Genomic DNA, 23,740 nt, shown 5'->3' on the forward strand with positions numbered 1-23,740 from the left:
AGTTTTTATGAAAACATTGAAGGATTATGTCTGAGAATTTATACAGTATATTTGAGAATAGTTTGCGCTGTATAAAATATGGCCCATGTAACCCTTGAATGCTGCTATTTTTGCAGACATGCAGTATGAGATCACATTCAGTCATGCACATTTTTCCTGCTTGAATATTCTGGCCTTCAGTTCATTTTGTAATTGACTGTTTCTTTGAGAGCTTTATTTCTACTATTTATAAATCCTCAGTACCTAAGGGAGGATTAGTTAATGGCATAGCTGTAGTTATGATTCATGACTCTGAAGGGATGAGATAAATTAAACTTAACTCTGCTCCACACACTGCATTCTGTGTGGTGGTCTTATTGACTCTATTATTATTAAAGGTATATCAATTGTAGATCTCTCATTTCTAACTCTATAATATATTATACACCAAGTGATTTGTTCTTGTTTCATCAAGCAACACATAACTTGACTTGTGTGTATAACGTTATGGAGGGAACCCATGCAGCCCGTTGGACCCAGGCTGAGTTTTACAGAAACAATCCAATCTGTCTCATTTCTATTTACACTGGAAACTTGTTCTCTCCTATACATACCCGTTGATTTATGTTTCTTCTATGGTGTTAAATAACTGGCATGTCTTTGCGATGTGGGAAGAGGTGGGAGCAACTGGGAAAGCTCCCGTGTGCACTGAGAGAACCAAAAGTCAAGATGTGAAGCAGAACCACCAACTATGCCATTGGAGAGGAACGAGTATTTGCTAAAGTTAAGATTGTTGAGCAACACCAACAATTCTGGTAGGAGTCAACATTCAATGTATCATGGAATATGGTGGAATATCCACGGTCCAGTAGGAACATCCTTTGTGAAAATCACTTGAAATCTGATCCTCAAGCATTCCGGATTTTTGCCAAATTGAATCATAAGTTTTGATGTGCTTCCAATCTCATGTATTTGGCCAAATAAATAACTGTGTAATAGTAAAATGCAGTGTTATGTACAACAGATATCACCATTGATGATCTGTGTAGGTGATCCGAATATAGTAGTACTTTGAAAACTGTGGACTGCCAAAGAATTTAGACCGCAGATCTTTCATTATAACATTGTTTTTCTGCCTATTGAGCCAAAGAGCAAAAATGAAATTGCTGGAGGAACTCAGCAGGTGAGACAACATTTGTGGAGGCAGAAGGACAGTCAACGTTTTGGGTTGAGAACTGCTGACTTCCTCCAGCAATTTGTTTTCGCTTTGCTCCATATTGCAACGTTTATGTTCTCTTGTGTCTCCAAAGATTCAAAGATACAGCACAGAAGTTGGCCTTTAGACCCACCGGAACCATGAGGGTGTTTTTTGACCATTTACACTAATCCCATTTGCTTGCATTAGCATCATGTGCTTCTGTACCTTGCCTGTTCAAGTATCTAAATGCATATCTAATGAAATAATTGTATCTGATTCCACCATTTCCTCTGCCTTTGTGTTCCATATAGTTTTTTACAAAGTGCTAACCAGAACTGCATACAATACTCCAAGTCTGGCCTAACCAGTTTTTGTGTAAACTTGTAACATGAAGTCCCAACTCTTAGATACTAACACCTAACTGTGAATGCCTATCTTTATTTGACTACCCAAAGTCCTAATGACCTCACACTAGTTGGCATTCAATTACATCTGCTAGTTCTACACTCAGCTTCTAACTGACCTGTATCCTACAGCCTTAAGCAACCATCTTGCCATACTGTCAATGTTCATGTTCTCTCCAAGTTTAAGTAAGTTTAACTCAGGTTCGTACTCTGTGGGGGACTGTCACTAAGTATGAGAAACCTAGATGTTGTATCTACTGTGAGTGCAATCTTTATCAAATTTAAGCAGGATTGCAGGGCCCTGTGTCTGATAGGACACTATACCATCATCTATGAAGAATTGGTGTGTGCTGGCTTCTGGGGGAGGATTTAAACCTTCAAAATGTTGACTCTAAAGCAAAAATACTAGAGGTTATCTTTGTTTTAGTAGAATTTTTTTTCTGTCTTTTTCAATGAAGGAACTCAAAAACGAGCAGTTCTCAATTTGGAAGAGGTATTTTGGGAAGGCTTTTAAGTGAGACGATTTCATGGGAACTGCAAACCTAATTAGACATGAAACTTTGAAGATTCATTCAAAAAGATATTGAAGAAATTTGCTTCAGAAGATAGTTACAAGTGTTATACATTTAACATGAAAAATTCTGCTCATCTTAGTCATGTGCAGTCATGGTTGCCATTAATCCAAATTGCCAATAAGGAACAGGATTATAATAAGCTGCATCATCTTATTCTAGAAATCTTTATGAGCAAGATCTATAATGCAAGATTTAAAAAATATTAATAATCTAGGCTTAGAAATCAAGAGCCTTGTTCATTGTTGCAAGTCTCCCTCCAGGATTTGAGGTTGTAAAATGCTAAGGGAAGTTTGTATTAAATGAGCCCCAGTCTCTCAACCATTAATCAAAGTCGATTCTGAACCTTCAGGTGCACACGAGCGGAACAGGGAACTGCTAACCATTAATGCTTCAATCATCTTCACCAAAACGGAGTAGACGATGCTATTTCATGGATGAGAAAGGCTTTCACCTTTTGTGTTATCGGGGTCCCTAATGATCCCTCCAGCATCACGTATATTGCCTTTTGCCTTTTGCTTCTCTTAATTATGCCTGTTTTCCACCCCCCGCCCCAATCTTTCTAGAAAAGGTGTTCACTCTTGGCTAAAAAGTTACTCTCACTATTTTCCTCCTTTTGCACCAAGGGACTTCTTATTCACCAAGCCCTTTGACTTCATTACACAGCATTATTCCATTCATTCTTCCTTCCAGATAAAGTGACAACCACATATTCATAGAGCTTTGGCATTGCTACCTGACCTAACGCCATTGGCCGCCATTGTAGCAAATTTGTATACAGCTGTCATAATGCCCTCATAGTTTGACTTATTTCTATCTAAGTGAAGGGTCTTGATGTTGCCTGACCTGCTGTGTTCCTCCAGTATTTTCTCTGTTGCTATTTACTTCTGTTTTAATTTACCAAAACATAGTCATACGATTTATTTATTAAAGCACTTCTGAAATTCCAGCACATGAGCCTTTGACCAAGGCATTTCTGTGGTTACTAACCTCCTGGCTGGTTATTCTCTCATTAGTGGATGGAACACCTGATTTTGTTGCACTCATTAAATCAATGACCTACCCACTTCCAATATTGTACTACTTTAGAGAGAAGCAGGCAAATCTCCCAATGTTTTTCCTCTTTTCCCACCATCAGTGATACATATTTTCTGGGCCATTATTTCACTTCTGTTTGTGATCTTGTTTTCTAGCTTTGAGCAATGACCGCACTTCAAAGCATTTTCCTGGTTGTGAATCACATTTTGACAGTTGAAGCTCATGAATAGCATGCCAAAAATGCAAGTTTCTTATTCACCCTGTTCTCTTGTAATCTTACCATCTTCTTGCTTGTCTCAGAAGTAAAAACTTAGCTGACCGGTGAAATTCTCTGCAACACTAATGAGAACAGCAGTGTAAATCAGCTAGGGTTTTGGTAACTGATCAGCACCTTGATATTGATAATTTATTGTAAAAGATAGTTAAGTTCCATTGTTTTACACAGGCGGCTCTTGTACTGACTACACTTTTGTAGTGTTTAGTGAGATGTCAGGGAGAAATACAATTCCCAACAAACACAATGTGACACTCATTTACAAGCAATTCCCTGTATCAGGCAGATAACAGTTTGACATTACAGTAGAAGTCAATTAGGAAAGGACTATGTAAAGCCCCATCGAACAAATCAATTATTTTGGACAATTCAACATATACTTGCCAACTTAAAGGCCATATTGGTTTCAGGCAACAGAAACTCAAGAGATCTTTCAATCAGTATTTATAATGATAATGGCACAGAAGGCAACTGTATTCCCATTGGATCAATGCCATTCCTAGGGTGAAATCCCATTAATCCCATTCCCCTTCTCCTTATTTGTTCTTCACACCTGGTAGTCATAAGTATGAGATTGTGGATGCAACTGGTGATGAGTAGAAATTGCTGGATTGAAAAAGGTGTTTGATGTTACTGTTCATTGGGTACCATAGAAACATCACCTGAGCCCTCCTACTTCAGAGGGAAATGGACTGCTGCCTTTTACGTGTCTTGTATCGACAGACATTGTTTGCTATGTGAGTTCCTTTGAAAACACTGAAGCTGTTTTTAGGTGAATGCTTTTTGAGCCTTGATCATTTCCACTTTTGCTTCGCAGGAGGCTCGTCAAAAGTTTCGAACTGTTTTGGTCGAAGCCACTGTTAAGCTTGATGAAGTGGGGAAGAAGGTAGGAAAAGCAGTGGATGATTCTAAGCCTTATTGGGAGGCCCGACGTGTCACACGGCAGGTAAAGAAACAAAATGAACATTCTGCTTCTATCTCTGGATGGATATTTCTTCAGGTTTTGTTGAACAGTGAAAAGAACAATAAATATGTCATGTTTAAGTGAAGAATTCACTTATGCCATGTAACATAAGGCCTAAATCTATGGTCCCTCTCACGAGGATGACCTGACAACTATCTATCCTTCCATGTACATAATTTAAACAGCTACTTGAAATAAATTGCTAGCTACATTATAATATTAACTCTGTTAACTGGCTGTAAAACATGTGAAGGGCACCATGCAAATTGTTCAACAAAGATTAGTTTGCTATTAATTGCAAACTCTTACTGAATAGGTTTATGTTAGTGCCATTTGTACCAAGTGTTCTTTGAGCCACAGATTTCTAAAGATTGTTAGAGAGTTTGGTTTTGCTTGCTAGTTTAATTAATGGCAAGGTGCAAATGTTGTGATACAAGTCCCCAACTTTGCCAACAACACCATATGGAGTCTCAGTGCATTTTCGTGATTATACCCATATTGGTTTGGTTAGTGACCTTCTGGTGGTCATGTTCCTCTTGAGTACTGTCACCTCTCACAAAGTGAAATCAAATGACATAGGTGACAACAGGGCTTCGCTTCCAGATGGGCTCAATGTCTTCTATGCTCACTTTGACTGCCAAAACATGGAGGAACCATCACAAACTCCCACAGTCCCCGATGATCATATGATTTCAGTTTCGGAGCCTGATGAGTGAGCACCCTTCAGGAGGGTAAGCCCACGAAAAGCATTCAGCCCAGACGGGGTACCTGGCCAAGTACTAAAGACCTGTGCTCATCAACTGGCTGAGTGTTCACTGAGATCTTTAACCTCTTGTTCCAGCATTCTGAAGTACCCACCTGCTTCAAGCAGGCTTCAATTATACTGATGGCCAAGTAGAACATTGTAACCTGCCTTCATGGCTATTGTCCAGTAGCAATGATGAAGTACTTTGAGAGGTTGGCGATGAAGCATATCAACCCCTGCTGAGAAGTGACTTGGATCTGCTCAAATTTACCTACTGGAGCAACAGGTCCATAGCAGATACCATCTCATTGGCTCTTCATTCAACTCTGGAACATTGGCACAGCAAAAATACATGCATCAGGATGTTCTTTATTGACTACAGCTCCGCAGTCAACATTATCATCATTATCATCCCCTCAAAATGAATCAATAAGCTCCAAGACCTTGGCCTCAATGCCTCCTTGTGCAATTGGATCCTTGATTTCCTTACTTGCAGACCCCAGTCATTTTGAATTGGCAACAACATCTCCACGATCTCCATCAGCACAGGTGCACCACAATGCTGTGCATGACCTTATGCTCTACTCGCTTTACACTTATGACTGTGTGGCTAAACGCAGCTCCAAAGCTATATTTAAGATTGCTGATGACACCACGGTCATTGGCTAAATCAAAGGTGGTGATGAATCAGCATACAGGAGGGAGACTGAAAACCGGGCTGAGAGGTGCCATAACAGCAACCTCTTACTCAACGTCAACAAGACCAAAGAGCTGATTATTGACTTTAGGAGAGGGAAACCAGAGGTCCATGAGCCAGTCCTCATCCAAAGATCAGAGGTGGAGAGGGTCAGCAGCTTTAAGTTCATTGGTGTTATTATTTTGGAGGACCTGTCCTGGGTAAAACATGTAAGTGCAATTATGAAGAAAGCATGACAGTTCCTTTACTTTCTCATGAGTCGGTGAAGATTCAGTATGACATCTAAAGCCTTGACAAACCTCTATAGGTGTGTGCTGGAGAGTATATTGACTGGCTGTATCACAGCCTGGTATAGAAACACCAATGCCCTTGAATGGAAGGTTCCACAAACAGTAGTGTCTATGGCCCAGTCCATCATGAGTAAAGCTCTCCTCACCATTGAGCACCTCTGTATGAAGAGCTGTTGCAGGAAAGCAGCATCCATCATCAGGGACCCCCACCACCCTTCTCTATACTACCATCATGAAGATAACATGAACTTTGAATTTGTTTTCCTAAAGAGATAAGCCATGGAATTTGTTGGGTGTTTCTGAATTCCCACAGTGGTCTTTCAAAGGCTATTCAGCTGCTAAATGTGCAATGTCCCTTTGGCATGGGGTGAACTGTTCCAGAATTGCTTTGGAACATTCTGTCATCACCAAAGACTGTAGGGTGGAACTGTCAAATTGTTAAGACAGAAGAAAGGACCATCTATGAACTGAGTCCATGCTGTCTTCTTTTTAGTGTTATGACCCAATCCCTGTTGCCACGTTATAGGGATCAGCTGATATTTGATGTATACGTAGATGGCTTAGTTAATGATCACAGTAATGTGCACTTAGATATTTACCTGCAGAGTGCTGATCTACAAAATTCCATTAAATTGAAACTACATTCATAAATAAAAGAAACTGGATCATGTTTTATCATTAAAAAGTTAATTTTATTGTTTTCTCTGGGTAATAAATGTAGAATGCTGATTTTTTTAAAAGTCCAGAATCCTATTTTAACTGTTAGATCGTTGCTCTCAATTTTTGATTAAAGCAGTGACTCATTCTCTTATAATTTAAGAATTGGGATGAGTGCAAAATGTTTGTATTGTCTCTGATTTAACATCTCATTTTGTCTTGCATTGAAGCAGGGTAACATCTTGATTTGTAATCTGGCAGAGAAAGTAGATCACAATGATTGCTATTACGACTCTTTTGCCTTGAGTATTTTATATGTTAAATTAACTCATGAATTTTGAACTATTCTGAACCTCTGGTTAAAGAGCAGGAACTTTATTTTGAGCATCAGTTTTGTACCAATCCTAGTTTCTCATGGGAGTAAAATTATTAAGCATTTATTTGAATTTTAATGCTAATTTCAAAATCTGATGATATCAAAGCATAAACATACCAAAAAATCACTAATTCTCTGAAGGCCAAGGAATGAATTGTTAAAATTGCTAGTGGGCAGATTGGTAGGCTATATACTTTGTGATGGATATTCGCTTCCTAGGCTGATGAGCTTCTTCCTCGTGTTTGCTAAGCTCGGTTTCTAAATATGGCAGCTTCCGCTTGTAAGATTAAGCAGTAAACTTCCTATTAATATTTTTTGTTTAACATTTGATCGTAAGTGGGAGTCAATCTTCATTTCTTAAAATGTAAATGGAAAGCAGTAATCAGTTTGTAGTTAAAAAAACTGTAGATAGAACAACATTATAAACAAGCTCTATATAGCAGACATTCTATCAGTGGGAAGTAAAATATAGTGCACTGCACCTGGTTTATTACTGCTCAAGAGCACAGTATAAGACAATGGGGTATTTAATTTGGCTTATTTCAAAACAGACAAGCTGACTTAGTTGTTTAGTCCAAGGAAGCTTGCAGGCGAGATGGATAATATCATTTAGCATATCAAATAACTGATGTGTTTAACGCAGGGAGTTTTGCGTACTCAGATAGTTTAGTTTTAAGCATTAGCTGAGAAATATGGTTCCAAAAAGCATTTAGACCATTTGTGTAAAAAAGGGTATCTGAGGAAATATCATCAACGAGTGAAGTCACCCAAGTGGAAGAAAAAGGATCTAAAAGTAGAGAGCAATTTGGGCTTATTCAGAATGAGGTAAAGAACATCAAAAAGCTATGAAAGAAACATGGGGTGAACTAGAATGCATTCCTCTGGCTTTGATTTTTGTGATGAACAATTAGTTTGTCTGCATCGTTGGTACTGTATGCCAATTAGTTTATAGGAATAGTACCTGTGTTTTGGAAATCCTTTGTGCTTTGGAAATGCTTTGAGCGTTGTGTTTTAGACATGATTTGCTATTTTAAAATGCTTAAGATGGAAATCCTCTGAGTTTTAAATATGTTTTAAGAATACTGTTTCTATTTAAATGTGTATCACTGAAAATAAATGAACTGTGTTTTAACTGTTAGCTGGAAGTATCTTCTCCTTGGTAGGGAGGGGGTCCATTGCTCAAATAGTGGGTATTGGCAGCTAAACTTACCATGGAGAATAAACAGGAAAGCGAACTAGTCTTTGAAGATTGGGCAGTTACAGTATAATCTCCCTTTAGTGAGAATACCAGTGGCTATTTGTATCAGATAGGGCTTACAGTCTTTGTTTGAGTTTACAACTTTGTGTTCTGAAAACCCAATGCCATCAGAACTTTTGAAGATTTAATATTTTACCTAACTTTAATAACTTGTTTTATGTACTTACTGTACAATTTCCTCTGTATACTTGTCCTGCCAGTCAGTATTTTAATGCTGTGAAGCTTATTAATCAATGATAATTGAGAGCCATGGAGTTAAGTCACCACCCAGGTCTCACTCTCTTCTTGCTTCCAGAAGAGTTATTACCCCTCAACCATTGGACTCTTGACCCAGTGGGGCTGACTTTACTCAACTTCACCTGCCCCATCATCGAACAGTTCCCAGTACCTATAGACTCATTTTCAAGAACTCTCAGCCTCATGTTATCCATATTTCTGCTTGCTTGCTTGCTTATTTAGTTATCTATCTATCTATCTATCTATTTATTTATTTATTTATTTATTTATTTATTTATTATTTTCTCTTTTGTATTTGCACAGTTTGTTGTCTTTTGCACATTGGTTGCTTGTCCGCCCTGTTGGGTGAAGTCCTTCATTGACTTTGAACTTTGAAGTCAGTGGGGCAATAAAATAATGTGCTTCTTAAGAATGATATTCATGTAGTATAAATATGTGGCTAAAAGAACAAAATGTGCAAATTTTAATTTAGGGCTGTTTAATGTTCAGAGCTTCCATCTACTAATCTATGAAAGTAATTTCTCCCTCTTCTGTTTTGTAGAATGAACCATTTGGAACATTTCCAAATAGCATATTTATTCATAATGAAATTGATACTTGAACCATATTTTAACAGATGGTAGGCTTTAAAGTTGAGAGTCCTAGTTTCAGAAAGGAAGAGGTAGTTAGCTTACTATTCTATTTTAGAATAAAACTGTTTTGTCCTTCTTTTAATAACTTCATTGTTGAAAGCGTTTGCTTCTTTGGAAAAATCTGTGTAAAGAATCCTTTGGAGATAAAACAACATCTAGCCTACCACTGGCAAGGATTCAGCCCATACATAGTTTGTGAATCCTTTGAAATTATCTGGATTTTGGCATTAATTACTCATAAAACGTGGTCTGATTTTCATCTGTCACAATCATAGACGAGCACAATATATCCAAACTAATAACACACGAACAGTTGTACTTCCTCTCGTCAATACTGAGTACACCATTTAAATAATCACAGTCTAGGTTCTAAAAAGCATGTGAACCCCTGGGGTAATGCCTGCTACAAAAGCTATTTTGAGTCAGGTGTTCCAATCAATGAGATGAGATTGGAAGTGTTGGTTGTAGAGGTTCCCTGCTCTACAACATACGGAGTCAGGTTATTGACAGAGCCTGCTCTTCTCAAGAAAGATCTGTTTATGTGCACCAAGCCTTGATCAAAACAACTTTTAGAAGACCTTAAAAATTGTAGAGATGCATGAAACCGGAAAAGGCTACAAAAACACTTCTAAAGACCTGAATGTTCATCAGTCCACAATTAGAAAAATTGTCTACAAATGGAGGAAATTCAGTACTGCTGTTACTCTCCCTAGGAGTGGGCATCCTGCAAAGATCACACCAAGAGCACAATGTGCAATGCTGAAGGAGGTGGAAAAGAACCCAAGGGTAACAGCAAAAGTCCTGCAGAAATCTCTAGAACTTGTTAAAGTCTCTGTTCATGTGTCCACTACAAGAAAAACACTGAATAAGAAAGGTGTTCGTGGAAGGACACCATGGAGGAAACCACTGCTGTCCACAAAAAAAAACATTGCTGCACATCTCAAGTCTGCTAAAGACCACCTGGATGTTTCACAACGCCTTTGGGACAATGTTCTGTGGGCAGATGAGACAAAAGTTGAACTTTTTGGCAGAAATGTACACTGCTCTGTTTGGAGGAAAAAGGGCACTGCACACCAACACCAAAACTTCATCCCAACTCTGAAGCATGGTGGAAGGAGCATCATGGTTTGGGGCTGTTTTGCTGCCTCAGGGCCTGAACAGCTTGCAAATGTTGAGGGTACGATGAATTCAAAATTATATCAAGACATTTGCATTCTGTCACCTGAAGCTTAATAGAAGGATGATGCAACAAGACAAATATCTGAAACCCAAGAGTAAATCAACAGCAGAATGGCTTACAAAGAAAATAAAAATAATGTTTTGGAATGGCCAAGTCAGAGTCCAGACCTCAACCCAATTGAGATGATGTGGCATGATCTGAGGAGGGCTGTTCATTCAGGGTATCCCAGAAGTATTGATGAACTGAAACAATTTTGTATGGAGAAATGGTCTAAAATTCTGCCTCGCTGTTCAAGTCTGATCAGCAGCTACAGGAAACGTTAGGTGGAGGTTATTACTGCTAAAGGAGGTTCTACCAGTTATTAATTACAAGGGTTCACATACTTTTTCCAGCCTGCACAGTGAATGATTAAACAATGTGTTCAATAAAGACATGAAAAGTATAATTAATTGTGTGTTATTAGCTTAGACAGATTGTGTTTGTCTTTTATTGTGACTTAGATGAATATCAGGCCGCATGTTATGAGCGATTAATGCAGAAAACCAGGTAATTGCAAAGGGTTCGCAAACCTGCTCTTGCAATTATTCATGTGTGGATATTAAGGAACAATCAAGATGTTTGTGGCTATTGTTACCAATCTTCCTATTCAGATAGGGTTTCTATGTTGTGAAGGAAGGAAGCAGTCCTTCAGCAAAGACTGCTTTAATGAGCTAAATTTTGCTGCTGTAGTCGGATTGGGTGTTGGAGCTGAAGACATGAGTCTTTGCTTTTGGATCCCTGATAGAGTTCGAGCTTATTGACACTTTGCTTTGATTTCAGTTTGGATTGCGATGCTAGGTATTGGTGACTAAGAGGAAGATGAGTTTTTTCATCCTTAAACTTACTTCTTAATTATATTGGTTAGTTTAATCTTTATTATTTAAGAGTGTTATAGGTATTTATAAATTAATTAAGTTAAATGTTTTAAAAGTAGCATTTTACTAATTTTTAATAGTTTTTGAACATGTCTGAATGTCGGAGGTAAATTTGAACTGTTAAAATCGTGGGCATTTTCCAACTCTGGCGATACTCTTCCTCACTTCTGCCTTCGTTTAGGGGCAGGGCCTCTGAATCATGGCTAATGACCATCCCAGCCATGCCTCTGGGCTCAAAGGTTGGAGAGTCAACAATATCAGCTGCTTGCTTCTGGCCCCAGTGGAGAGAGGAGGTTGTGGGCAGCATTTATTTCCAAGCAGTGGGGCTCTCCAGACACTTCGAAGAATTTGAAATCTAGCATAAGATGCTTATGATGAAGTTCGTTTGAGGAGACGGTCAGAGCACATTCTCACTGCGCTGCAGATTATTCTGTTTGACATGTCACTGAATCTGCATGTTATAACTTTACAGCAATAAGCAGGTTTATGATGTTCAATGAATTATCTATTATGAGTTTTGGAGCAACTTTATTCTGAAATTTTTCATTAATGATCACATTCCATTTTTAATAAATATGCACCAAATGTCCAAATGGCTCAAAATGTCGACTGTTTATTCCTCTCCATAGATGCTGCCTGACCTATTGAGTGCCTCCAGCACTTTGTGTGTGTTACCAGAAGTATATTTATTTTTGGTCAGCATTACTGTCTCTGAGCTTTTGCAGTAAGTAATGTGGAAATTCTGTGCTAAAAGAGAGGCTTGATCTCATAGAATGAAAAGTGAGATGGCTGATGCACTGGTTTAAACTTCTCAAAATTCCATGGATTTGTGGAAGGTTCCATTAAATTGACAAATAATAAATGTAATTTCCTTCATTCATAAAATTAAAGAGGTGGTAAAAACAGGCAACTATGCTTAACATCTGCCATGGAGAAAATATTAAAAGTTATTATGATATGTGTTATAGGGAGCCATTAAAAAATAAGATAATCTGACAAAATCAACATGTTTCATGTTTGAGCAATTTGTCAGATATTGTGGAGAATGGGGAACTAACAGGTGTTTATACATAATTTAGATTTTCAGGGAACGTTTGATAAGGATACTGCAGAAAATAGAAGTTCATCATGTGGCTATGGCTAAAAGATTGCTTGGTGAACAGAAAACAGAGTAAGCACTAAAAGATATTTTTCTGGTTGAATCTGATGTGATACAAAGTTTAAATAAATGGTTTAGATGAAGGGACTGGAGGCATGATTATAAATTTGCAATGGTAGGTAGAAAAATAAGTAGTGATAAGGATATTAGGAAGCTGCATAAGCATATAGATAGGCTCAGTGAATGTGTAAAGATCTGCTAAGAGGAGAACAGGGTGTGGAAAAATATAAGATTGTGTTTCTAGCAGGAAAAATAGATAAACGCATTATCTTTATCGTGATTGATTGCATAGCTCTGAGGTATAGTGGATGTCTAAGTGCACAATTTACCAAAGGCTATGTACAGGAAAAGTATGTAATTGGGAACACTAAAAGAATATTAATTGCCTAGGGAATTTAAAATAAAGTATGGAGTTTATTGTTCAATTATATAGAGCAATGGTGAGAATTTGTGCTACATTGCTTTCTTTATTTAAGAAATGCTTTGGGAAGCAGTTTTAAGGGAGTTTACTAGACTAGGAGCTGGAATGGATGAGCTGTATCACGGGGACAGGTTAGGCACTCTGGGCTTGTATCCATAAGAATTTAGAAGAGATACAACTTGATTGAAACATACAAGATCTTGAAGGGTTGTCAAAGTCAAAATTGAGTTTATTGTCGAATGCAAATCTATTTTGCAGCAGCATAATTGAAGGCACACAGCATCATATAACCAGCATTCACACAAAAATATTAATTTTACAAGGAAGTACATGATTAGAATTAGAAAAAATTCACATTTGTGCATAGTAGTAAGTGATGCTAAACCGTAGTGATTAGGGTTTTGCTGGTTATTTCAAGAACCAAATGGAAGTAGCTGTTCTTGAACCTGGTGGTGTGAGACTTCTGGTTTCTGCATCTCTGGCTGAGATGACACTGCCTGAATGGTGGTAATCTTTGATGACAGATGTTGCCTTCATGAGACACCGGCTCCTGTAGCTACTACCGATAGTAGGGAGAGATATGCCCATGACGTATTGGGTACAGTCCACTACTCTCTGCAGCAACTTTCATTCCTGTGCACTTGAATTGATGTACCACACCATGCTGCAACTAGTCAGGGTACTTTCAAAAGTACATCTGTCGAAGTTTGTTATAGTGTTTGGTGACAAGCCAAATCTCATAAGAAAGTAAAGATGCTAGCATATTTTCCTTATGAATGTGATTCCTTATGGTTTCTTTATCATCATGAGAGGTTGGATATGGAGAGGATATTTCCTCTTCTGGGATTAAGGATAGCTTCAAATGAAAAATAGGAGATTTTCCTACTGATCATTACAAATTTAAGATGGAAATAAGCCAATTTTTTTTTCTCTATTGCAGCACCGTGAGTCTTGAACTCTGTTCCTCAAAGGTCGGAGGAAATAAATATAGAAAGATGCTTGGTAACCAAGAGGTGAAAGGTTGCCACAGGTAGTTGGGAATGCAGAGCTGAACTTACAGTCTAAACCAGAGTGATTTTATTAACTTGCAGAGTGGGATTGAGGGGTGAGTGCTCTGTTGTTGCTCCATATGCTCTTCTCAGCCTCAGGATGTCCTAAGGTGTTTCACATCTGGTAAAATTTAAAAAAAAATTCTGGAAATAAACATCAGATCGGGCAACATCTGAGGAGAGGAAAGGAGTTGTGATCAATGGTTTTTAAAGGGGCTGACTTGAAACTACCAAAATGTCCGAAATGTCGTGATTTCCAGTTCCTCTTTGAACCTTTCTTCCTCGTCCGGGGTCACGAGTTTGTATTCTGCTTAACCCTTTACATACCTTATGCTCAATTTCAGCACTATGGATAAGATTACTAATTTGGTTTCTTGGAATACAAATGGTTTAAATTACCCGATTAAGCGGAAGAAAATTTTTAAAGTATTCCATAGGACGAATGCTCATATTATTTTTGTACAAGAAACTCATGCGGAAAGAGGATAATCAGCGTTTTTTTAGGTTTTGGAAGGTCTAACAGTACCGTTCGAATTCACAGGCCAAAGTGAAAGGTGTTTCTATTTTTATAGACCCTTCAATTTCGTTTGTGCATTATGAGACTACTTCAGATCCGAATGGTAGATTTTTGTTAATTACTGGTCTGTTATTTAACAGAAAAGTTGCTATGGTTAATGTTTATGCTCCAAATGTTGATTATCCTGAATTTTTAAATATCTCTTTACATCCCTTCCTAATTTAAACGATTATATGCTGATTATGGGTGGAGATTTTAACTGTTGTTTAAATCCTTTGATGGATAGATCTATGTCTAATCAGGCACTCCCGAACAAATCGGCTACTCTTATTAACTCTTTTATGGTTGACTCTGGAACTTCAGAAATTTGGAGATTTCTACATCCCAACGATAAAGAGTTTTCATTCTTTTCACATGTATATCATCATTATTCTAGAATTGATTACTTTCTTATTGACTTTCGATTAATTCCACTTGTTACTGACTCCATTGTTGTCTCAGATCATGCGCCATTGAAATTATCTATTAAGTCAATGGATACATCTTCTAGTACTAGACAATGGCGACTTAATACCACTCTGTTCCAGAACTCGGACATTGTTAATTTTATTGAGGAACAGATTAATTTTTTCTTCACAACGAATTTTACAGAGGGTATTTCCAGCGGGGTACTATGGGACACTTTTAAAGCATATATTCGTGGACAAATTATTTCATATTCTGCTGGACTGAAAATGCGAACTAATGAGGAAATACTTAAGCTGTTTGACAAGATCAAAGAAATCGACAAGGAATACTCTGTTACTCCTAACCAGGAGCTTTTTAAAGAGACAGTCAAACTGCAAATGGAACATAGTCTATTACTATCATCTTCGATTGAAAATCAATTAAGTAAAATTAGGAGTCAATTCTATATACATGGTGATAAAACTGGGAAACTAGTGGCTAATCAACTGAAATCAGCTTTGGTTAAACGCCAGATTGTTAAGATTCGTAAAAAGGACAGTACTCTGACAGTTGATCATGATGAGATAAACAAATCCTTTCAAGAATTTTATACTTCTTTATACCTACCAGAATTTCCTGATGACTCCACTTTAATGCACGAATTTTTAAAGAAATTGAATATTCCAAAATTACCACCTAATGAATGTTTAAAACTAGATGTACCTATTACAGTAGAAGAAATAAAAAATGCTATTTCTTCGATGAATTCAGGTAAAGCACCTGGTCCAGATGATTATACAGTAGAATTTTTTAAATCCTTCTCTACTATACTTTCTCCTTGGTTATGTAGAACCTTTAGGTATGCAGTATGTATGGGTAAATTACCTCAATCTTTTTATCGAGCTTCTATTTCCCTAATTCTTAAAAAAGATAAGGATCCTATTGAATGTGCATCTTATAGGCCTATATCTCTGCTGAATGTGGATTCTAAGATTTTTTCTAAAATATTGGCAACGAGATTGGAGAATGTATTACCTCAAGTTATTTCTGTTGATCAGACTGGATTTATTAAAAATCGTTACTCCTTCTTTAATACTAGGAGATTAATGAATATTATTTATACTTCTTTACCTAGAACTCCAGAATGTGTCATCTCATTGGACACTGAGAAAACTTTTGATAGAGTCGAATAGACATATTTGTTTAATATGCTTGAGAAATTTAATTTTAGTCCAACATTTATATCTTGGATTAAGTTGATATACCTTACTCCTTTGGCTTCGCTATTTACCAATAATCAAAAATCTCCCTTTTTTCAGTTATTCATTGGCACTAGGCAGGGTTGCCCTCTTAGTCCATTATTATTCAATATTGCCCTGGAACCATTAAATATTGGTATTTGTGACTCTCCTAATATATTTGGTATTACCCGTGGGAATGAGATACATAAATTATCACTATATGCAGATGATTTACCATTATATATTTTTAACCCTGAAAAATCCATTCCGGCAGTATTATCCATGCTTGCTCAGTTTAGCAGTTTTTCTGGTTACAAATTGAATCTTGGTAAGAGCGAACTTTTTCCATTAAACATGCAGGTTCCCATTTATAGATGTTCACCATTCAGATTGATTACTAACTATTTTACTTATTTGGGGGTTAAAATTGCTGAGAAACATAAGGACTTATTCAAGCTCAATCTTTTACTGTTAATTAGTTAGGTTAAACAATTGCTTACTAAATGGTCCTCATTGTCTCTATCGTTGATTGGCCGAATCAATGCTATTAAAGTGATTATTTTACCTAAATTTTTATATTTATTTCAAGTGGTACCAATTTTTATTCCTGAACCTTTTTTTGATACTATTGATTCTATGATTTCCTCTTACATATGGCAGAATAAAAATCCCAGGTTAGGTAAAAAATATTTACAGAAGTCCAAGAAAGATGGTGGTTTAGCATTGCCGAATTTAAGATTCTATTACTGGGCAATTAATATTCAATATTTAATATTTTGGACACAAGATTGGGATATAACTCCAAGTCCACAATGGGTAAACCTTGAAGAATATTCTGTACAAGGGTTTCCATTGGTTTCTATTTTAGGAACTTCACTTCCCTTTGTGTTTTCTGAATTGAATAAACAATTGGTTAGTCCAATAATTAAACATACATTATGAATATGGTACCAATTTCGTAAATTTTTTGGTTTGAACAAGTTCATCTTGTCAAGCCCTATTATATCCATATTTTTTCCAACCCTCTGTTATGGATCAAGCCTTTTTGATATGGAAAACGAAGGGTAGAACATGTTTCCGTGAATAACTGTTTCATGTCTTTTGAACAGTTGTCTAATAAATATAACTTGCCCAGATCCCATTTTTTTTTAGGTATTTACAAATAAGAAACTTTTAAAATACCATGTTGCCTACGTTTCCGATTTCACACTCTACTGATACCATAGACAAAATTTTAGGTTCAAATCCTTATCAGAAGGGATTAATAGCAATTATTTATGATACAATTATGAAAATACAGCCAGGTACATCTGATAAAATTAAAAATCAATGGGAAAGGGAACTTCAACTTCGTCTACCTATAGAGAAATGGGAAAAATCTTTCAATTAGTTAGCTCTTCCTCTGTATGTGCTAAACATTCGCTGATGCAATTTAAGGTAGTGCATAGGGCTCACATGTCTAAAGATGAACTAGCTCGTTTTTACTGCCATATAAATACTATTTGTGACAGATGTCACTCTCAGGTGGCTTCTCTGTCTCGTATGTTCTGGTCCTTCCCTCTCTAGGAAAAATTTTGGAAAGATATTTTTGATATTATTTCAACAGTTTTGCGTTTTGATTTACAATCCCATCCTATTACGACAATTTTTGGTCTGCCAACGACGGAACATAGATCTCTATCCTCTTCAGCCTGTCAGATGATCGCATTTGTTACACTAATGGCCAGAAGATCCATTTTATTGAATTGGAAAGAGACCAACCCCCGACTACATTTCAGTGGTTTTCCAAAACTATATCAAGTTTAAATTTAGAAAAAATCAGAAGTGTCATTTTTGATCCTTCGGTTAAATTTGAAGAGACTTGGAAGCCATTTATTCAACATTTTCATGTGATGTAGTTTGACCTTTTCCGAATCCTTTTTATTAACTTAGAATATATGAATAGAGGAGCAGAGTTGACAACATAAATGAATGTATCTGATCTAATATATTGGTTCAGCCTTGTTTTGTTCTGCTTGCCTTTTTTTTGGGTTTAGTCTTTCTTTTCTTTTTAAATCTTTTTATTAATTTTCAAGATTATAAACAATAACAATGTTGATACAAAGAGATTGGAATAATCTTATTATTAATAAACATATACAAAAAAGATTTCAAATAACACAGGTATAATAGACTTCCAAACTCATGATGAAATTAATCATAAAGAAGAAAAAGAAATAAAAAGAAAAAAATATATATACAAAGAAAAACTCCCCAAAAAAAGAAAAAAAAAGAACTAGATACTAGATACTAAACCCAAAAAAAGCAGACAGAATAAAACAGGGCTAGACCAATATCTTAAATCGAACACGTTCAGTAATGTTGTCAACTCCACTCCTCTATTCATATATTTTAAGTTAATAAAGAAGATTTGGAAAGGTCAAATTACATCATGTGAAAATGTTGCATAAAAGGTTTCCAAGTTTCTTCAAATTTAACCGAAGGATCAAAAATATCACTTATAATTTTTTCTAAATTTGAACCTAATATAGTTTGGGAAAACCATTGGAATGTAGTAGGAGGATTGGTCTCCTTCCAGTTCCATAAAATAGATCTTCTGGCCATTAAAGTAACAAATGCTATCATCCGACAGGCTGAAGAAGACAAAGATCTATGTTCTACCATTGGCTATCCAAAAATTGCCGTAATAGGATGGGGTTGTAAATCAAAACATAGAACTGTTGAGATAATATAAAAAATATCAATAGACAATAGGCAATAGGTGCAGGAGTAGGCCATTCAGCCCTTCGAGTCAGCACCACCATTCACTGTGATCATGGCTGATCATCCATAATCAGTACCCTTTTCCTGCCGCCTCCCCATATCCCTTCACTTCGCTATCTTTAAGAGCTCTATCTAAATCTTTTTTGAAAGGATCCAGAAATATCTTTCCAACATTTTTCCAAGAGAGGACAGGACCAAAACATATGAGTTAAAGAAGCCACCTCAGAGTGACATCTGTCACAAATAGGGTTTATATGGGAATAAAAATGGGCTAATTTATCTTTAGACATATGGGCTCTGTGCACTCCTTTAAATTGTATTAATGTATGTTTAGCACGGGTTTAGTCATTAGTTCTATTTTTTGGGGTTTTTTTTCTGGTTTGTTTGGGGGTTTTCTTTGTGATATCCTTCTCCTTTATTTTCTATGATTAACTATATCAAGAGTTTGGAAATCTATTACACTTGTACTATTTGTAGTCTTTTTTTGTATATGTTTAATAACAATAAGGTAATTCCATTCTCTTTGTATCACTATTGTTATTATGTTTATGAACTTGAAAATTAATAAAAAGATTGAAAAAGAAAATAAAAAATTCTGGAAATAAACATCAGATCGGGCAACATCTGAGGAGAGGGAAGGGGTTGTGATCAATGGTCTTCAACCTGATATAAATGACCCTTTCTCTCTCCTCAGATGTTGCATAACCTGTCGTGTTTCCAGTATCTGCTGGTCTTACATCAGATTGTCAGCATCAGCAATATTCTTCTTTTGGATTACAACTAACATTGTAATCTCTATAACATGGTGTTTCCTCTCGCAACCAGAAATGGAATAAATGACCAGTTGTTTCAGGCATTAGTTGAAGAATAAATGTTTGGTCCAAACACTTGGACTGCTCTGTCCTTTAATAAATATGATAGTTTACACCTATTTGAAGGGGTAACTGACCTTTTGATTTAATATTATATCCACTATACAAAAAAGTGCAGCTGTCTCTTTCAGTACCATATAAGTCCAGAACCTCAAAACTCAGATTACTTAGATTTTCCACTATTGATTCTTCCCTCACCCACACCTCCTCTATTTCCCAAGCATCCGCACTCACCCCATCTCCCGCTGCCTTAACAGTGAAAGAGTTCCTCTTGTTTAGCACCTCATCAGCCTCCGCATCCCACACACGTGGTGTAGTGGTTAGCGCCATGCTTTACGGCACTGGTTACTGGGTTCAAGTTCCACCGTAACCTGTAAGGAGTTCGTATGTTCTCCCTGTGACTGCATGGGTTTCCTCTGGGTGTTCCCATTTTCCTCTGGGTACACCCGTTTCTTCCTACAGTCCAAAGAGGTAACAGTTTTTTTTAGATTGTTAGGACACGCAGTCCTCTTTTATTGCCATTTAATAATGCATGCATTAAGAAATCATACAATGTTTCTCCAGAATGATATCACAGAAACACATGACAAACAGACTGAAAAACTGACAAAAAACACGTAATTATAACATATAGTTACAACAGTGCAAAGCAATACTGTAATTTGATAAGAACAGACCATGGGCATGGTAAAAGTCTCAAAGTCTCTCGAAAGTCCCATCATCTCATGCAGACGGTGAACCTCCAGCGCCACAAACTTGCTGATGCAGCATACTGGAAGCATCCGACCACAGTCTGACTCCGAGTCCGTCCGAAAACTCCGAGCCTCCGACCAGCTCTCCGACACCGAGCACTGAGCAGCATCTCTGCCGAGCGCTTCGACCCTGGTCCCGGCAACAGGCAATAGGCAAAGCCGAGGATTTGGGGCCTTCCTCTCCGGAGATTCTCGATCGCACAGTAGCAGCGGCAGTGAAGCAGGCATTTCAGAAGTTTCTCCAGGTGTTCCTCTGTGCTTCTCATGCTGTCTCCATCAAATCAGAATTGTGCACGGCCCCCTAGTTAACACATACGATATCATTCAGAACGGCTGTGCATGCTGCATCGCGCCATCTTTTGGTAGGTTAATTGGTCATTGTAAATTGTCCTTTGATTAGGCTAGGATTAGACTAGGACATCATCCTCCACAACTTCCACTATCTTCAAAGAGGTCCTACCGCTAAACATATATTTATCACTTCCCGCCCCTCCCCCAGCTGCCCGCAGGGATCACTCTCTCCACAATTCCCTTGCCCATTCGTCCTCCTCCAATAATCTCCCTCCCAGAACTTATCCCTGCAAGTGACCTGCTCATACACCTCGTCCCTCACCTCCATCATTGAGGGCCCCAAACGGTCCTTCCAGGGAAGGCCACACTTCACCTGCAAATCTGCTGGGGTTGTCTATTGTGTTGGGTGCTCCCAATGCAGTCTCCTCTACATTGGTGAGACCCATCTAAATTGGGAGAGTGCTTCGTCAAGCCTTTCTGCTCTGTCCACCAAAACTGTGACTTCCTGGTGGTCAAATAGCTTAACTCCAATTCTCATTCCTGTTACCACATGTCGGTCCTTGGGCTCCTCTTGTGCCAATATGAAACTACCCTCAGGGTGGAGGAGCAACAATTTATATTCTGCTTGGGTAGTCTCCAACCTCTTTGCATGAATATCGATCAGTAAAAAAAAAATTCCTCCCCCCCTTCTATTCCTCCCCCCTCTTGCCTTTTACCTCCTCTCACTTGCCTATCACTTTCCCCGGGGTCCCCTCCTTCTCTTTCTCATATGGTCCACTCTCCTATCCTATCAGATTCTTCCTTCTCTAGCCCTTTACCTTTCGCACCCTCCTGGCTTCACCTATCACCTTCTAGGTAGCCTTCTTCCCCTCCCCCCCAGCTTTTTATTCTGCCATCAAACCCCACCCCCCCATCCCTCTCAGTCCTGAAGCAGGGTCTCAGGCCAAAAAGTCAACGGTTTACTCTTTTCTATAAATGCTGCCTGACCTGCTGAGTTCTCCAGCATTTTGTGTGTGTTGCTTTGAATTTCCAGCATCTCCAGACTTTCTTGTGTTTATTTCTTAGGATTAAATGTTGATGATTAAGCTAATTAATGTAATTTAAAAGAGATATTCAAACTAGTACTTAATAGGCAATATGCACTCAATTAGTGTCCTGGCTTTCATGTAATGAAACACAAATCATTCATTAGCCATGAGCTTAGCTTCATATTTTCATTCTGCTCCCACACGCACACTTTATGCCTCCCTCCTTCATGCTACAATTTTTAGATCTGAATGTTATTGGATGTGCTGGCACGTGGCCAAGTGGTTAAGGTGTTCGTCTAGTGATCTGAAGGTCGTTAGTTCGAGCCTTGGCTGAGGCAGCGTGTTGTGTCCTTGAGCAAGACACTTAACCACACATTGCTCTGTGACAACACCAATGCCAACCTGTATAGGTCCTAATGCCCTTCCCTTGGACAACATCGGTGGCGTGGAGAGGGGAGACTTGCAGCATGGGCAACTTCTTGTCTTCCATACAACCTTTCCCAGGCCTGCGCCCTGGAAACCTTCCAAGGCGCAAATCCATGGTCTTGCGAGACTAATGGATGCTTATATTAAAAGAATGTTATTGGATGTGAACATCACTGGTAAAGTCAGTATCCATTACCTATCCTCATTTACCCCAGGGACTGCTCCTTTATTGCACTTCTCATTCTGACTGAAGATGCAGAAAGTGCCTGTGAAATGAGAAGTGAAGTTGCCATTTCACAGGCCCTTTGTCAGGACCGACACAAGCCAGTCTGGGTTCCTTTTGTACTGGCGTCCATAAATTAGTTTTGTCTGTGAGTCGGAAAATACATAAAAATTACTGTGTGGTAACCAAACACCTGGAGCATCAAAAACACATCGGACCGATAAAAAGAACAATTACTAACTGTGAGTAAAGAGAGGACTCTAGTTCTGCTGTTCATGGGAATGAAGATATATATGTGCTTTGGACTTCTGAATTCATTATGGGGGCTCGCTCATATGTAGGGGTATCTACAGTATAAGCTGTGTTTGTAACCTGGGGATGACCTGGTTCCTTATAGTCCGACAATGGGCGAGGATTTTGACTCAGTGGCCATCAAGTAATGGGGATATATGTCCAGGTCAGGGAGGTGTGTGATTTATTTTGAGAGATGACTTGCACTGGGATGGAGTCAATGTGAGCTTGTAAGGTGTGATTGCATTGTTTTGAAGATTTGTTACAGTGAATCCTGCAGATTGTACACATAGTTTACTCTTGGTGGAAGGAATGGATGTTGTCAGTTGTCTCTCATTAAATCTGGTGACATAATGACTTCTGATTTTGTGTGTTCTGTCACCCAAATGATTTTGCTGTTGACTTTACTTCCTCTCAGGCCCAGCTGGAGGCCCAGAAAGCTACCCAGGATTTTCAAAGAGCCACTGAAGTGCTGCGCGCAGCCAAGGAGACGATTGCTCTGGCTGAGCAGAGGCTGCTGGAAGATGAAGAGCGGCAGTTTGATTCAGCATGGCAGGAGATGCTTAATCATGCAACGCAGAGGGTAGGTTAAACCCAAATATAGCTGGTAAATATCCTGCCTCCATTCCTAGGCCCAGGTTACGGATGATTGATGGTATGATGATTATCTGAGAATACAGATATTATCTCCAGTTGAGAAAAGTAAATGGGACAGAGGAAATTCATAATTAAAATCTTTATTTTGGAACACTCTGTTGGCACTCCCATTGCTCCCCTGCACTGATATCACCCCGTTACAATCAGATGTTTATTTTCTCCAGTTGTAGAGTTGAATGTGTTTAGTA

General features: G+C 38.0%; 1 protein-coding gene across 1 annotated transcript in view; it reads left to right on the forward strand.

Annotated features, from left to right (window-relative positions):
• The window catches only part of LOC140212547 (SH3 domain-binding protein 5-like), a 77,685-nt gene that overhangs the window by 27,416 nt on the left and 26,529 nt on the right, over positions 1 to 23,740 (forward strand). The window contains exons 3-4 of the mRNA XM_072283499.1: positions 4,283 to 4,411; positions 23,314 to 23,478. Of these exons, the coding sequence (XP_072139600.1) occupies positions 4,283 to 4,411; positions 23,314 to 23,478 (294 nt within the window). The remainder of the gene's footprint in view (positions 1 to 4,282; positions 4,412 to 23,313; positions 23,479 to 23,740) is intronic.

This window comes from Mobula birostris, chromosome 19 (genome assembly GCF_030028105.1).
Source record: "Mobula birostris isolate sMobBir1 chromosome 19, sMobBir1.hap1, whole genome shotgun sequence".
NCBI classification, from domain to species: Eukaryota; Metazoa; Chordata; class Chondrichthyes; order Myliobatiformes; family Myliobatidae; genus Mobula; species Mobula birostris.